The sequence below is a fragment of the Centruroides sculpturatus genome, unplaced genomic scaffold (genome assembly GCF_000671375.1).
Source record: "Centruroides sculpturatus isolate CEXI.00-Female unplaced genomic scaffold, Cexi_2.0 scaffold152, whole genome shotgun sequence".
Taxonomy (NCBI): Eukaryota; Metazoa; Arthropoda; class Arachnida; order Scorpiones; family Buthidae; genus Centruroides; species Centruroides sculpturatus.
The window spans coordinates 407,301-424,678 of record NW_019384348.1 but is presented as its reverse complement, the minus strand read 5'-3'; the positions used below and the strand labels follow the sequence as shown (position 1 = coordinate 424,678).

Here is a 17,378-nt window from a genome sequence, read left to right as displayed (position 1 = left end):
AGTTATTAAATCATCACTCAAAATAGAATTATACTTTAAAAGAATTTTGTGTCTTTATCCAACTAAAAATAATTCACACACAATATAAAGTTAAAGAATATTTTATTAGATTACAATCAACTATTGCAGAAAATAATACAAAAATGATAGAAATATTCTAAACAGAAAATCTGAAACAATTTAAATTTTAACATTGACAGAAAGTTCATTTATAGTATTACAATAGAAGAAAAACCATTGAAGGCATTGGAATGTTTAATATTTAANGAAAATTATAATTTATCTTTGGATCTGGACATTCTTCTTGTATTCATTATAACAAAACATTGCTGTCCACATTGTTTGATGATTAGTGTAGGACCCTATCATTAAATTATTAATGCATGGACATACCCTGGGTCTGGCCATTTAAAGGTTTCATTCCACTACTAATTACTGATATTTCTTCTTATTTTCTGTATAATTTAAAGAACTTTGTCCCAGGGTCTGAAGTGGATCTCAAAAAAAAAAGTGAAATATAAGTTTTTATATAAGTATTATGGTTAAAATATTAAAATAAATAATGATAAATTCATTTGTTAAACATTATTAGATGTTGAAATGTTAAAAATCTTTGTATCGCTTACAAAAATCTTTTAAAATTATACTCAATAGCACATTCTTTTGCAAAACAAGACACTAATTACTTGGTAGTTTTTTGAGCCACTTTCGATTCCCTCCTACAGTTGTGTACAAACCCTTCCCCTTAAATACGTATGTACGAAACCTCGACATTGAAGAAATGAATAACAAGTTCTGCAAATATTTTCTGATTACTTACTTATCCTGTAAATAAACCGACTTGAAGGAACAAACGCTACTAATACAAGTAAAAAATGTCCACCGTACACAATGATTTTCCTAAACTCACCAGCTTAGTGGATGGCTTGTAATGTCATCCACACTGTTTAGGAAAGAGCTTTCCTCATTTCGATTCGCCATCTCTCTTCTCTATAGAAAGTCACCACTACAAATACCATCTCGCCAATATTTTTTATGACAAGGCACCACTGATGAGCTTGTGATGTTACTCGCTTCATTTATGAAAATCCTCACCGTGTACAATCCAATTATGTATTTTTCGCAACCACCTCTCCTTTATACTGCACAATAAATTAATAGACGTCTCCTTAATTATATGCCAAACGAACGAGGCAATGAATAAATTCACGTGAGAAATGTCATCGCATCTGCCATGAAATATTATTGATATTATTAATGAGGAAAGATGCAAAATAAATCGAGTCAATTTCCTACTCAAGATATCCCAGTAAATATATATTACCGTTTCTCGTGTGACAAAACAAGAAAAAATCCAGTTCAATTCCATATCATGAGACACAAACACATGTATTTGGATTTCTTTACTATATGAAGAATTTATTCTGAAATTGGTGTGATCACTAAACTAAACACTAAGGTATGAAATTTTTGACTCGAATTAATGAATAAACTTGAGTTTTCATTGAGTTCAACTAAAATAGGTGTTTATTATATCTTGTATTCATACACACATACATACAAATGTATTGAATTACATCATTATTTCATAATATACCGAAACTGTGTTGTATATACATGTTTAAACTGTACTAGATAAACTGGCTACTATAACTCACTTATACTATTTCTATGCTGTATTGGTACTTACATATTTCTATGTATTGGTACTTACATCTAATGTGTATAGACAATATACATATTACACCGTTAGAGAAATTACAGCACAATACAATTATGCTTTGAAATGTATTGTTACTCCTGTAAAAGTTATTAAATCATCACTCAAAATAGAATTATACTTTAAAAGAATTTTGTGTCTTTATCCAACTAAAAATAATTCACACACAATATAAAGTTAAAGAATATTTTATTAGATTACAATCAACTATTGCAGAAAATAATACAAAAATGATAGAAATATTCTAAACAGAAAATCTGAAACAATTTAAATTTTAACATTGACAGAAAGTTCATTTATAGTATTACAATAGAAGAAAAACCATTGAAGGCATTGGAATGTTTAATATTTAACATTAAGTATAAAAAAAAATTATTAAATTAATATGAAAAATCTTATACTTGGTAAATAATTTCATTTGATACAGCATTATAATGCATACTGAATCACAATTTTTTGTGACTAGAATATTTTTTCATATTAACTTTTAATTTTTATGAAATGATCCTGGATGCCAAATAACTATTAATTATATATTAAATGACAAAAATATTTTGTATAATTGTAAAAACAATACTATAAAGTATCACATTTTTATGTTATTTAAGTATATATACAGTAAAGAAAACAAAAATTGTGAACTCTGTACAGATTCTGAATGCAAGTAAATTATTATTGTAATAAATAAATGCAATTTTAGCCAATATTTTCTAATGTAGTGAAGTATTAATTCTCTTTAGAAAGGTATTCCTGTTTTACACTTTTTTTTTAAATATATTTATATATTAAAATTTTCTATCATTAAATTGCAAAGTGAAAGATTTCAGAATAAAATATTGAAATAATTTAAAATAAAATATTCAAATCATGTAAATTTAATATTGAAGATAAATATATAAAAGTAATCAGAATATTACTTTTGTTTAATTTAAATAATAGTGAACATAAAATACCTTAAATAAAATCTTATTTAATTAAATAACTAATATATACAGTATATAAATTTCTCAAAATTATCATTTTCAAAAATATTAACGTAAAATATATTAAATAAACTAATACTTTTGAAAACTAACGTAAGGAATGTATTACAGATGTGATTTTTTCAATAGCATTTTATACAATGTGAAATAAAAATAATTTTGCTTCTTGTTTCAAGCTACCAAAAAGCTATTTTTAAAGGAAGAAAATATGTTTTAAAGTACATATATACATATAGATTTATCTACAACATATTACACAACACAATATTATACAGAAATATTTTAAGTAATCTCAAAAGACTGACAAGAGTTACTTTTTCAGCAGAGATCGGGTGCGTCTACTATAGACTTTTTGATCCGAAGGAGAATGTTGGTGTACCACTGATCCAGGCGAGAAATAGAATCGTATTCCTTAATGGCATCTGTAAATCCATCGATATCCTGTTCTTCCATTTTTCCTAATAAAGTCTGAAATTTTAAATATAATTTTATGATTAATATAAATGAAATTTATATATTTAATTAATATTCTTTGTNTTTTTATGTAAAGAAATCTATAAAATAATATTATAGATTTTTTTTTTTAAAGATAAAATCACTGTTTATTCTACAGATATTTTAATAAAAGTTGTAAGATTTAGCTTATAATTAATGTGTATACTTATTCTTCTGTATAAAGATATGGCTAATAGAAATTTTACAATAAATGAATTCTTTGAAACAGTTGTTGGTGAATAGAAGACATTGAAAGGAACCAACTGGCGAGAAACCCGCTGATGTAACGGAGATGTGATTTAAAGAAAAGTGATTTAAAAAGCGGGGTTTAACTGAGGAAATTTAAAAATTTACAATAGATTTAAATAATCGACAAAGATTTCTTTTATTCGGTTATCAATGCTTCGTATCTGAGTACGTACAGAGCATCCCCACAAGAAACCAATTCCTCACCTGCCCATAACATTTATATTCTTGTAAAGATAAACTTCCCAACGGTTCGTATAATTTGTAGAAACCACCTGACTTTTTAACCGACCCTCAAAAACGGCTTGTAACTTCCTCACCTGCCTCATCCCTTCTCGACTCGGCGGTCGAACACACCTGCTCGACACCCTACGAACAGAATAGATTATTAATGATGACATCAGTACATCTGGAGTGTTTTCTGAAGCCGTTAAGGTTTGGCACGTGGCATCCACACGACTACAAACCACCTTGAAAGACAATCCGTTAGCGCGAGGACACATGCGGCCCATTGTGTCTTTCGGTTATTTGTTTGTGGCTACGGGATGCACGAACCTCAACGGAACTAAACCAACAAAGACATTAAAAGTCACATTTGAATCACTATGAATCCTGCAGATGTAAAGAAAAATCCGTCAAACAACAATAGTTGAATAGATTAGGCTACATACCGAGGTTTTCAAACACATTTCAACATCCGATAACCATCAAAAGCTTAAGTTTACACTTTAAATACTCTTATACTTTTATCAATTTGTTAAATAACTAAACAATTTAACCTTTAATTTTAACTTTATCTCCGGTTTTCCGATTAATTAACCAAAATGAAAGAGATTTTCTTCCTTCGTTTGACGTATTGTTAAGCGGATCGACATAACTTTATGTGAAGAATCTATCCAAGCGCAAATTTACACTTCACGTAATTTCATTGATTTCTTTATCCAAGTTGAATATATTCACGCCATTTTTTTCATCGTAATGCCTTCTTGAAAAATCTGAAAGCCATTGCCTTTCATCCATCACGTAACAGATATCCAACAGAGATGCAACATCTGCTCGACCCTTCTTCTTCCATAATCTGTGTCGTAACCGTTCTTTAGGCAGGAAAAAAAAAGCGCTTGTTACACAATGTATAAACATGTTATTGTGTGTATCTATGCGTTATAATTAACTATAAAAGTTGTTCGATGTTTAACTTTACAACTCCTCCTCTCTCTACAGAAGTACTCCAACTATTTATCTCCTTATTTTTTCACTTTGTCATTGTCGTTCGTACAAGCTGTAGCGTATTATACATTACAATTAACAGCTAACTTCTGGCTTCTTTTTTCCCCCCCACAAACATCTTTAATTTATTCTAAAGATTTAATATTTATATTTAGCAAGAAAAAAAAAAAATAACAAAAGAGTTCAGCTAACGCCCACTATATATGAAGGTATATTCTCCACGTGTTTCTGTATTAAGGACGAAGAACTGGAAGACGAAACACGAACAGATTGACCCTTTACGTGACTCGAAAGGTTATCGACATCTATATTCTCATCCTTATATTAGAAGAACGACGGGAATAAAGATAATCGAAATATTTAAATTTATAATTATCCATTTGATTTCCTTATCGGATCAAATATCAGTGGGTTTCACCCCATTACTGAATTCCAATGTTTGTCACCAATATCCTTATTATTATATTAGCATTGTCTAAATAGGGAAAAAATGCCAGTTTACAAACTTGTTTACCGATGGTGTCAAAAGCATGTTTTGAATCCATGAAGATGATGATCTAGAAAATTTGAGGTCAGTAGACTCCGAGTGAGGTCAAAACGACGACCTCCGACCTACCATTTTTTGAAGCAAACAAATATAAAAGGTCAGTGTCAGTAGGACAATACAGAAACTTTTCTTTACCGTCGAAAACACGCCGATGAAAATGTATAGAAGTACACGAAATTACGGGATTCTTGCGTAATTAAGTGTGTTTGAGGGATTGCCAACAATGATCGCATCTATATCTACAAACGCCCTTAGTTGTGTTAAAAAAAAAAAAAAAATGTCTTTGTATGGGATGGGGTAATTTGAGTAGCTTATTCAAATGTAGCGTCCAACTTATTCTTTCCTGAGGGAAGATATAGCAAACACTCATTTATAATCCTGTCCTCATTTGTCCATCATTCTTATCTTGGTTTCAGGAAGACAGTCCACGCTCTTGGTTCATTGATCGAATGTTTGCCCAACTTCCTTCTTAATGACTCGTTTGTAAACTGGATAGTAACTAATGTCATCTTTGCCGGGAGGTTGTAATGAATGAGCGCCATTTTGTTACTCTTGAAATAAGCCACAGGATATCAATTTGTTAATGGATGTTTGCCTTTCTTTGTACAAACTGATTCGAAAAGTTCGCATTCAAATATAAAAAAACAAAATTACGGTACGATATCGAATGTCGAAACTTTCTCACCCTCATCGATAATTATATGGACCCTTTTTAATCGAGTTGCAAATTGGAAAACGATCCAAGATGAAAGAATGGACACTTCTCTAATTATAATTACTAACATATTCCCTCTTCCGGCGGATATAACGGATTTTCTAGGGTTTTATGTTCCACCTGGAAGAACGATCGACAGCCCAGAACCCTTTTACAGGTGCTAGCTTTTTGTTCTCGAAAGGAAAATTATGTACAGTATGTAAATATACAGGTTAATTCTCGGATGGATAAAGCCGCTAAGTTATTAGATTAGTCAAAGATAAAGCGTATACTTCTTTCAATGGATCATAAATTAGATTTATCAATGGATAATCGAACGTAAAGGTGAAAAAAATTATTGTTATTTTCGCTACAGAAAAAAACTTCACTCCGATATCGAGTCGATTTAAAAGTGAAAGAGCTAAGCACCATTGAATTCGCTTTCACTTCTCCACTAAAATCTGGATTATTATATTGTAAATTAATCACATTTTCAAGTGAAAGTCCCGAATTCTTTGAATAACGAACGAGTTCCCGAGATAATGGCCCATGAATTCGATTAGATCGAAATAAAAAAAATTCTGATTCTAGCGATATATAATGTAAAATATTAGAAATAGAATAAGTTATATTTGTTATATTTTATCAAGAATATATTTTCTATAATTTATGTTCTGATATTTATCTTAGATATGATTTAATTAATTGGCGCAGATAGTTTTTATCGATAAAGCCACAGATGTAACATCTCTTTGTAGCGGAGGGAAATTTAGAAGGAAACTTATTTTAAAATGCAATATGTGAAAGATCAAGCGAACATTCATCCAGATATTAATTCTTCGAAATAAATATAGAAATTCTCATGTTTATTTATTTATTTTAAGACGTACGAAACAATTCCCATTCTGTAAACTCCAGGAAAGTGTTTATTTATAGTACCTAAAAATAAATAGGCTACAAATTATTCGTTTATCCGACACGGGCAAGCTCGTAATTAATTCTCCTTTTCCTGTTGGTCATTTATTTTTTTTTTTTTTATATATTAAGCATCATTAACATTTAGATGAGCGAATCTTCTTCACACTTCATTATTTCGCCTCGTATCTCACACAATGGGCAATGTTCCACTTCCTTAATACTAGAGATAAATTAAATGTTGTTATTATTTGTTGTCCGTGTAGTTAGACAATGACAACATTTAATATCTCGTCTTACAACGTAGAATAACAATGGCAACAACAACAACACGGAAGGCAAAGCAACAACAACAACAACAACAACAACAACAACAACAGTAGCAGCAACGTTTTACCTCTCATTTCCAGATAAGATTACACTGTAACACTAATAACTTATTGTAATTTTTTTTCTATTTCTAAAGACAGAACATCATCATTATTACAAATATAACTTCGGGGAAGAGAACAACAACAATAATAAATCATTTTTAACGTCTAGAAGACAGTCATTTTACAACAAAGACAATATCTCCGGAAATACACTGTTAAATATGAATCTTTTCGATATTTCTCTGTAAATTTTCTTCTATTTAATATAATTTGATACACGTTTTTATCCTTTAGGGGTTGATAAGACCTCATATACATACCTCATTTGGTTAATCCCTATAAGAAATTCTTCGTATCCTGCCTTTACAAATTACCAAAAAATTATGAAAAGAGTTAATTATTATTTTTTTTAATATTAATTTTAAAAAATTAAGATTTTTATGTTATTATGTGTGTGCATTTTTTTCAACGGAAATACTCATTATCATAATAGTGACAATAACCAGGTTTTGTATTAGTGGTGCCATCTCGTGGATAAATAAATAAATAGTTTTTTTTTATTAATTTTCATTTTCACTCAAAATTTCATACATTTCGTTTCTTCACATTCTTATATAGAAATGTTACTTGTAATGAAATAGCTTTTCTTCGAGTAAAGCAAATATGGGAGAGGAATAGCAATAGCAAAGACTCTTCAAACCCGAAGAGTTCTCTCCTCATTTTCCTCCTCTTCCTTATTCATTATCCCTATTTTACTTCAAGTTTAAGACTTAAAATTAAGTACGGAAACTTGTGAAAAAAATATGTCTAAAATTCGAAGTTTACTTCTAATTATAGCAAATTTTTTTTTCCTGAAAATACCTTTTTTAAATGAGGGAATTCGCTTTTAATTTCGAAGATGCCACTTCATTCTCCTCTTTGTAAGATTCTCCCTTTCTTTATAACTTATGAAAGGAGAAAATCATCTTACAAAGCGATAGAAATTAATTCATAGGCCTACACTTTACTTTTCATCTACATAATTTTCTAAGGCCATCGAAAGGAAGGATGAATTATAAGATCCATCCTTTCCTCAGCCATTTTGAAATTAAGAAAAGGGATTCTATTATTTTGCTAATCTCAGAATGGTTTTAGAAAGGAACCTTAATTAATCCTAAATCTAAGGAAAATTATAGAAAAATTTGAAGAAATAAATTCTATTTATATCAGATTTATATTAAAATGTAAGCAATAAAATAAAGCGAAGGATACTCCTGTTATCATCAAATTGCTAAAATAATCTTCAATTTTTCCGACCTATTTTCATATCAATTTTTAAAATAGATTAATTCTATTTAAAACTAGAATGTGTAGGAAATATTAAATCGAAACATTATAGAATTAATAATCAGCAATATAAATATATATATTTAAAAAAAAAAAGTTTATAGACTCTTAACAATACATATAGAAACAGCCTTCAAGGCCTTCAATTTTCTGATGAGGAAGTCTGAATAAATGCAATTGAATGAATTATAATTAAATAAAAAAAATTTTTTTTTTAATTTAAAACATTCTGCATAGAATAAATTATATATATTTTAAAATTTAATTTGTGGTATTATAATAAAGAGGAAATTATACAAATTAGTTCTTTTAATATGAGGACTTACACTTTTTAAACTAGTTTCTCTCCTTGTTTATTTATAAGTGATAAAACTTTTCCATTATCTCTACATAATATTCAAATAATAACTGAAGATGTCAATAAATAAAAGTAGATATTTAAGAACCCGGTAAATAATTTTAATTATTTAAGAGTAAGAAAAGGATTAGAGAAAAAAAAACATTGTTTAGAATTACATATGAGACTTTAAATTCTTGTTTTGTGTCTGTTCAACTGAATCAAAAAGTGGTTCTTTGTCAGACTGTGACTCTTTGTTCGAAAGAAAAAAAGCAGGAGTGACCTCGATCCAACAGAAGAAAATGTGGAAGAAAAAGAAAAATCAGAGTATTTTTTTTTTCAATTCTTTTTATAAGGATTATACGATTTACAGTACATAAAAGTTGACAAAAATATCAATAGTTCGATTATTCAATATATAACATTTAACATACAAAGAAAAGATTTCTTTCAAATGTAAAGTGTGTAATTCTATATTAAGGTGTAGCCTACATTTTCTCTAGCTTTGTTTAAGTTTTATATACAATTACAATAGGTAAAATTATTGAAATAAAATATAGAATTTCTTTCGATGTGTAAAACGCGTTTTATTATATTAGTTTTTTTTTATTTCTATATTTCAATAAAATATATTCAATTAATAAACTTACACGTCTCCAATTCTCAATTCTGTTTTAAGTTACTCTAATTTTACATATAGAAAATTATAATTTATCTTTGGATCTGGACATTCTTCTTGTATTCATTATAACAAAACATTGCTGTCCACATTGTTTGATGATTAGTGTAGGACCCTATCATTAAATTATTAATGCATGGACATACCCTGGGTCTGGCCATTTAAAGGTTTCATTCCACTACTAATTACTGATATTTCTTCTTATTTTCTGTATAATTTAAAGAACTTTGTCCCAGGGTCTGAAGTGGATCTCAAAAAAAAAAGTGAAATATAAGTTTTTATATAAGTATTATGGTTAAAATATTAAAATAAATAATGATAAATTCATTTGTTAAACATTATTAGATGTTGAAATGTTAAAAATCTTTGTATCGCTTACAAAAATCTTTTAAAATTATACTCAATAGCACATTCTTTTGCAAAACAAGACACTAATTACTTGGTAGTTTTTTGAGCCACTTTCGATTCCCTCCTACAGTTGTGTACAAACCCTTCCCCTTAAATACGTATGTACGAAACCTCGACATTGAAGAAATGAATAACAAGTTCTGCAAATATTTTCTGATTACTTACTTATCCTGTAAATAAACCGACTTGAAGGAACAAACGCTACTAATACAAGTAAAAAATGTCCACCGTACACAATGATTTTCCTAAACTCACCAGCTTAGTGGATGGCTTGTAATGTCATCCACACTGTTTAGGAAAGAGCTTTCCTCATTTCGATTCGCCATCTCTCTTCTCTATAGAAAGTCACCACTACAAATACCATCTCGCCAATATTTTTTATGACAAGGCACCACTGATGAGCTTGTGATGTTACTCGCTTCATTTATGAAAATCCTCACCGTGTACAATCCAATTATGTATTTTTCGCAACCACCTCTCCTTTATACTGCACAATAAATTAATAGACGTCTCCTTAATTATATGCCAAACGAACGAGGCAATGAATAAATTCACGTGAGAAATGTCATCGCATCTGCCATGAAATATTATTGATATTATTAATGAGGAAAGATGCAAAATAAATCGAGTCAATTTCCTACTCAAGATATCCCAGTAAATATATATTACCGTTTCTCGTGTGACAAAACAAGAAAAAATCCAGTTCAATTCCATATCATGAGACACAAACACATGTATTTGGATTTCTTTACTATATGAAGAATTTATTCTGAAATTGGTGTGATCACTAAACTAAACACTAAGGTATGAAATTTTTGACTCGAATTAATGAATAAACTTGAGTTTTCATTGAGTTCAACTAAAATAGGTGTTTATTATATCTTGTATTCATACACACATACATACAAATGTATTGAATTACATCATTATTTCATAATATACCGAAACTGTGTTGTATATACATGTTTAAACTGTACTAGATAAACTGGCTACTATAACTCACTTATACTATTTCTATGCTGTATTGGTACTTACATATTTCTATGTATTGGTACTTACATCTAATGTGTATAGACAATATACATATTACACCGTTAGAGAAATTACAGCACAATACAATTATGCTTTGAAATGTATTGTTACTCCTGTAAAAGTTATTAAATCATCACTCAAAATAGAATTATACTTTAAAAGAATTTTGTGTCTTTATCCAACTAAAAATAATTCACACACAATATAAAGTTAAAGAATATTTTATTAGATTACAATCAACTATTGCAGAAAATAATACAAAAATGATAGAAATATTCTAAACAGAAAATCTGAAACAATTTAAATTTTAACATTGACAGAAAGTTCATTTATAGTATTACAATAGAAGAAAAACCATTGAAGGCATTGGAATGTTTAATATTTAACATTAAGTATAAAAAAAAATTATTAAATTAATATGAAAAATCTTATACTTGGTAAATAATTTCATTTGATACAGCATTATAATGCATACTGAATCACAATTTTTTGTGACTAGAATATTTTTTCATATTAACTTTTAATTTTTATGAAATGATCCTGGATGCCAAATAACTATTAATTATATATTAAATGACAAAAATATTTTGTATAATTGTAAAAACAATACTATAAAGTATCACATTTTTATGTTATTTAAGTATATATACAGTAAAGAAAACAAAAATTGTGAACTCTGTACAGATTCTGAATGCAAGTAAATTATTATTGTAATAAATAAATGCAATTTTAGCCAATATTTTCTAATGTAGTGAAGTATTAATTCTCTTTAGAAAGGTATTCCTGTTTTACACTTTTTTTTTAAATATATTTATATATTAAAATTTTCTATCATTAAATTGCAAAGTGAAAGATTTCAGAATAAAATATTGAAATAATTTAAAATAAAATATTCAAATCATGTAAATTTAATATTGAAGATAAATATATAAAAGTAATCAGAATATTACTTTTGTTTAATTTAAATAATAGTGAACATAAAATACCTTAAATAAAATCTTATTTAATTAAATAACTAATATATACAGTATATAAATTTCTCAAAATTATCATTTTCAAAAATATTAACGTAAAATATATTAAATAAACTAATACTTTTGAAAACTAACGTAAGGAATGTATTACAGATGTGATTTTTTCAATAGCATTTTATACAATGTGAAATAAAAATAATTTTGCTTCTTGTTTCAAGCTACCAAAAAGCTATTTTTAAAGGAAGAAAATATGTTTTAAAGTACATATATACATATAGATTTATCTAAAACATATTACACAACACAATATTATACAGAAATATTTTAAGTAATCTCAAAAGACTGACAAGAGTTACTTTTTCAGCAGAGATCGGGTGCATCTACTATAGACTTTTTGATCCGAAGGAGAATGTTGGTGTACCACTGATCCAGGCGAGAAATAGAATCGTATTCCTTAATGGCATCTGTAAATCCATCGATATCCTGTTCTTCCATTTTTCCTAATAAAGTCTGAAATTTTAAATATAATTTTATGATTAATATAAATGAAATTTATATATTTAATTAATATTCTTTGTAATCTAGAATCTTGAATCTGGCTTAATGATAAATAAAATATTATAATAAATTTTAAAAATATGAAGCATTCAAAACATTAAATAGTCATAATGATATATTTTGTAAATATTTACTTTTTGTTATTTAATAATACAAAAATGAAGGTTTAGCATATTTTGAAATTATTAATAATCGAAAAATTCTGTTGTGTGATAAAAGTACCGTAAAAATAAAACTAAATTATTTTTATGGTTGTCTACGAACATGTGATTGAAATGTAAAGATTTTTGTCACTAACATCAAACTTTAAAAGCAGTAGTATTCATAGATTGAAATCAATTTGTTATTAAGCTAGTAAATAAAATGAAATGAACATTAATGTGTATTATTGGTATTGGCTAGTTTGGCAAAATATCATTTTTATAAATAGATTTTTAAGTTGAATCATTAACCTAAAACCATTCATTCAAAGTATAAATAGGAAATTGTTCAAACAGTTCTACATTAATCCTAGAACATTTGATACATTAATACCAGAATCCAAAACACAGTACATGTGTAATTTTTATTTTATTTCTTAAAATGACATGTCAATGAAAAATGGATGAGTTGTTGCTAAACTGAAAATGTTTGGAATATTTGAATAAGCTGAATATTATTTTTATTTGGATTTCTAAATTATGAAAGTCTTTGTTTTCAGTTTATAAAATACTCCTATATGAAATTTATTATTATATCCTGTGTTAATTTTTATGATGTATACAGAATTACATTACAACTTATAAAAATTAATTGCTCTAACATAAATATTTCAATTACTATTTGCAGGGTTCCTACTCAAATTTTTGTTTTAAATTCCATGACCCTCACATCCCTTACAGTATGGCATATTAATAAAATAAAACATCACTTGACTTACTTTGCATATACACTATTGTTTCTCCAACTTTTTAACTGGTTACTTTTTATAATTGATGAATTAGTAAAATTAAAAATAAAATAAGATAGAATTATGGCATGTCTTCTCACATAAAATTGAAATGTTTTATTAAGTAAAAATAATTTATTCTGTTACTAACTCATAACTGTAACTTCACGGCTTTGAAAAAAAGCCATTAATTATTATTAACAAATTCTGTATAATCCATGTACAAAAGTATAAATTTATTAAATTTGTCCCTTAATAAATTTTCCAAAAATATTAATAAACTGGGAAAAAGTTTCAGAAATCAGAAATTGTTTCGTTATGCAATCAAAATTATTAAAATGAAAAATGATAAATAATACCATTTGAATTAATATTAAATTATTTATCATTTTTGGTTCTTTGTTATCATTTTTTTTATCACTTCATTAACACCTGCCCTCAAATTGAATGTGTAAATTGTGTGAGATAAAAACTTTTGAAATATTTTAACTTTCTACCAACATTAGATTATTAAGAGTATTAGATTTTTCTCTCAAACTTATAATACTGCATAATTAATACAGCAGTTTTAAAAATAACAATTGATATTGTTGTATGCTTGTATATTTTGTTTGCTATAATTTTGGGAAAATTTTGTGTATGTTTGGGTGAAATTTTGGATCCTAAAAATATTCTGCACCCCCTTTTCACAAGTTGCATTATACCACAATACTTTTTGTTGCATTCAGACAGCTACATTTGGTCAGCCATACTGTCAGCAAACAAAATCAACACAGCAACTAAGGAAACAAATTCTCTGACTTTTTGACAATTTTTAACAAATTCCCTGACTTTCCACGACTTTTTCCAAACACTAATAAAAATCCCTGACTTTCCAGGTGTGTAGGAACTCTGTATAATAATTAATTTGTATAAATATAAATTTAGTTTTTAATACTGAACTATTATTAAAAATTTTAAATTAAATATTCATTGGCAAAAAAGTTATGTACGAAGGAAGAGGTATTGCAAGCAAATAAAACTTTATAGTTGTGAATCTAATAATGAAGGTAAATAAATGATCACAATATCATAGCAAAACAACAATAGTATAATTTAAGTGAACCTTTATTACTGCATAGGACTTCCTTTTGTTTGGATACATATAACATGATTGGGCATACAGGCACCATATGCAATCCTGCAATAATTTGCCTACAGATATTGCAAATGCGTCTGTATATTCCTCACACTTACATAGCCAAAGTTGGAATACTATCTGATCCAACAAATGCTCAATGGGTAACAAATATGAAGACGGGGCAAGCCACGAAAGTATGGTAATATGATATATTCTTGAGAAATTCTAGTCGTTTGCAGTCCTGCCATCAAAGACAATACAAAGGCACAGGCTTACTTGAACTTACCACTGTGCTGTCAATTTCCCTGAAACCACTACTAAAGGATGACTGACTACTCATATGAGATGGCTCTGCAGACAAACATGCCAGCAATGGGGGCAGTGTGCTGCTCAATAGTAATAGTAGTATTGAAGAACTTGCCTGTGGTCTTCTACACTAATACAGTAATCATCCATTCCCAAACAGAACTGGAATTCATTGTTAGAGATAATATGTTACCAATCACTAAATGCTTAATTTCTCTGTCATGACAAGTGCAATTGAAGCCAATGTTGTTGTAGCTGCTAATGACAGGATGTATAATAGTCACTATGCAGACAAATTAGTTTCTGCTTGTCACCTACCAATGATATAGGAAGTACAGGACTTCCATCTGTCTGGATGGTGATTGAATCTATTTATATTTGTCTTACAATTAGATAATTATCTCTCCTGATGGTCTCTGGGCATTTAGAACCTGCCTGCCATGTGTTTATCCACACATATCCACTACCCCTATCATCATCTTAGTCAGAAGAGTCCAAATGGTGGATAATTCAGCAAAATCTTAACCTATTCAATCCAATAATGTGGCATTTCTGAAATTCTGAGCTGTGCTTAATGTTTCTGACTACATTGTACAGACATGCCATGTGTTGAAAGATCTCCAAACAACAGGCACATTAATAATTCTAAAGAGTGTGAGCCTTTTATAAGATGCTGAGACAATGATTTTAAGACATTCTGGTAGCATTACCCATGTTCAATTTGATCAGAAATATAATCATTTACATATCTGTATGCTGAGTTTTCTCAGTAATTAGATAATTTTATCTGAATGTATAGCTTTATTCTTACTGAGTGTACTAATTCACAAAATGTCATATTCAATATTTTAATTAAAAATTTACATTAATTCTATGTTACAATAATAGATTTTTAAATAAAAAATAATATAAAATTAATAAATGTAACCATCTTACTTTTACAAATTTGCATTCACGTGAATCAGCAAATGACGGATTCATTTCTTCATACTTTTTGATAGCATGCTATAAAAATATAAATTAAGAACATTTTAAAACACATGCAATATCTCAAGTCAATATCTAATGAAAAATATGTGTTATGTTAAATTATCTACATTTTTACTAAAGAAAATTACTTAAAATAATTTACCTCAGCATTCAACAAATCAACACACATATGACAGAGAGATGCACAGAAGAAGTATTCCTTGGCACTATATTTCAATAAAGTATTTGACAAAGAAGCTGTTCCCACCTTAAAATTTTAATTAAAAATAGATTTTTTTACTTTTTATTCTTAGATTATATAAAATAAATTATTAGAGTTTAGATTATATTAAAATCTTATAAAGATTCNTTTAAAACTAGAATGTGTAGGAAATATTAAATCGAAACATTATAGAATTAATAATCAGCAATATAAATATATATATTTAAAAAAAAAAAGTTTATAGACTCTTAACAATACATATAGAAACAGCCTTCAAGGCCTTCAATTTTCTGATGAGGAAGTCTGAATAAATGCAATTGAATGAATTATAATTAAATAAAAAAAATTTTTTTTTTAATTTAAAACATTCTGCATAGAATAAATTATATATATTTTAAAATTTAATTTGTGGTATTATAATAAAGAGGAAATTATACAAATTAGTTCTTTTAATATGAGGACTTACACTTTTTAAACTAGTTTCTCTCCTTGTTTATTTATAAGTGATAAAACTTTTCCATTATCTCTACATAATATTCAAATAATAACTGAAGATGTCAATAAATAAAAGTAGATATTTAAGAACCCGGTAAATAATTTTAATTATTTAAGAGTAAGAAAAGGATTAGAGAAAAAAAAACATTGTTTAGAATTACATATGAGACTTTAAATTCTTGTTTTGTGTCTGTTCAACTGAATCAAAAAGTGGTTCTTTGTCAGACTGTGACTCTTTGTTCGAAAGAAAAAAAGCAGGAGTGACCTCGATCCAACAGAAGAAAATGTGGAAGAAAAAGAAAAATCAGAGTATTTTTTTTTTCAATTCTTTTTATAAGGATTATACGATTTACAGTACATAAAAGTTGACAAAAATATCAATAGTTCGATTATTCAATATATAACATTTAACATACAAAGAAAAGATTTCTTTCAAATGTAAAGTGTGTAATTCTATATTAAGGTGTAGCCTACATTTTCTCTAGCTTTGTTTAAGTTTTATATACAATTACAATAGGTAAAATTATTGAAATAAAATATAGAATTTCTTTCGATGTGTAAAACGCGTTTTATTATATTAGTTTTTTTTTATTTCTATATTTCAATAAAATATATTCAATTAATAAACTTACACGTCTCCAATTCTCAATTCTGTTTTAAGTTACTCTAATTTTACATATAGAAAATTATAATTTATCTTTGGATCTGGACATTCTTCTTGTATTCATTATAACAAAACATTGCTGTCCACATTGTTTGATGATTAGTGTAGGACCCTATCATTAAATTATTAATGCATGGACATACCCTGGGTCTGGCCAT

At 27.6% G+C, this 17,378-nt stretch overlaps 1 protein-coding gene across 1 annotated transcript; it reads right to left on the bottom strand.

The window, feature by feature from the left end:
- Positions 1 to 11,990: 11,990 nt before the first annotated feature.
- Positions 11,991 to 17,378, bottom strand: LOC111636612 (alpha-soluble NSF attachment protein-like). Its single transcript, XM_023381898.1, has 4 exons — positions 17,364 to 17,378; positions 16,002 to 16,106; positions 15,806 to 15,874; positions 11,991 to 12,467 (listed from the first exon to the last, which is right to left on the bottom strand). Exons 1-4 carry the CDS (start codon positions 17,376 to 17,378, stop codon positions 12,318 to 12,320), a joined length of 339 nt encoding a protein of 112 aa, XP_023237666.1. The 3' UTR covers positions 11,991 to 12,317.

Excerpts from the sequence above, each read along its gene's own strand:
- LOC111636612 (XM_023381898.1), bottom strand. Across the intron at positions 15,875-16,001 it reads TTGATTTGTTGAATGCTGAG|CATGCTATCAAAAAGTATGA; the intron begins GTAAATTATTTT and ends ATATTTTTATAG. Across the intron at positions 12,468-15,805 it reads GTGAATGCAAATTTGTAAAA|ACTTTATTAGGAAAAATGGA; the intron begins GTAAGATGGTTA and ends TTAAAATTTCAG.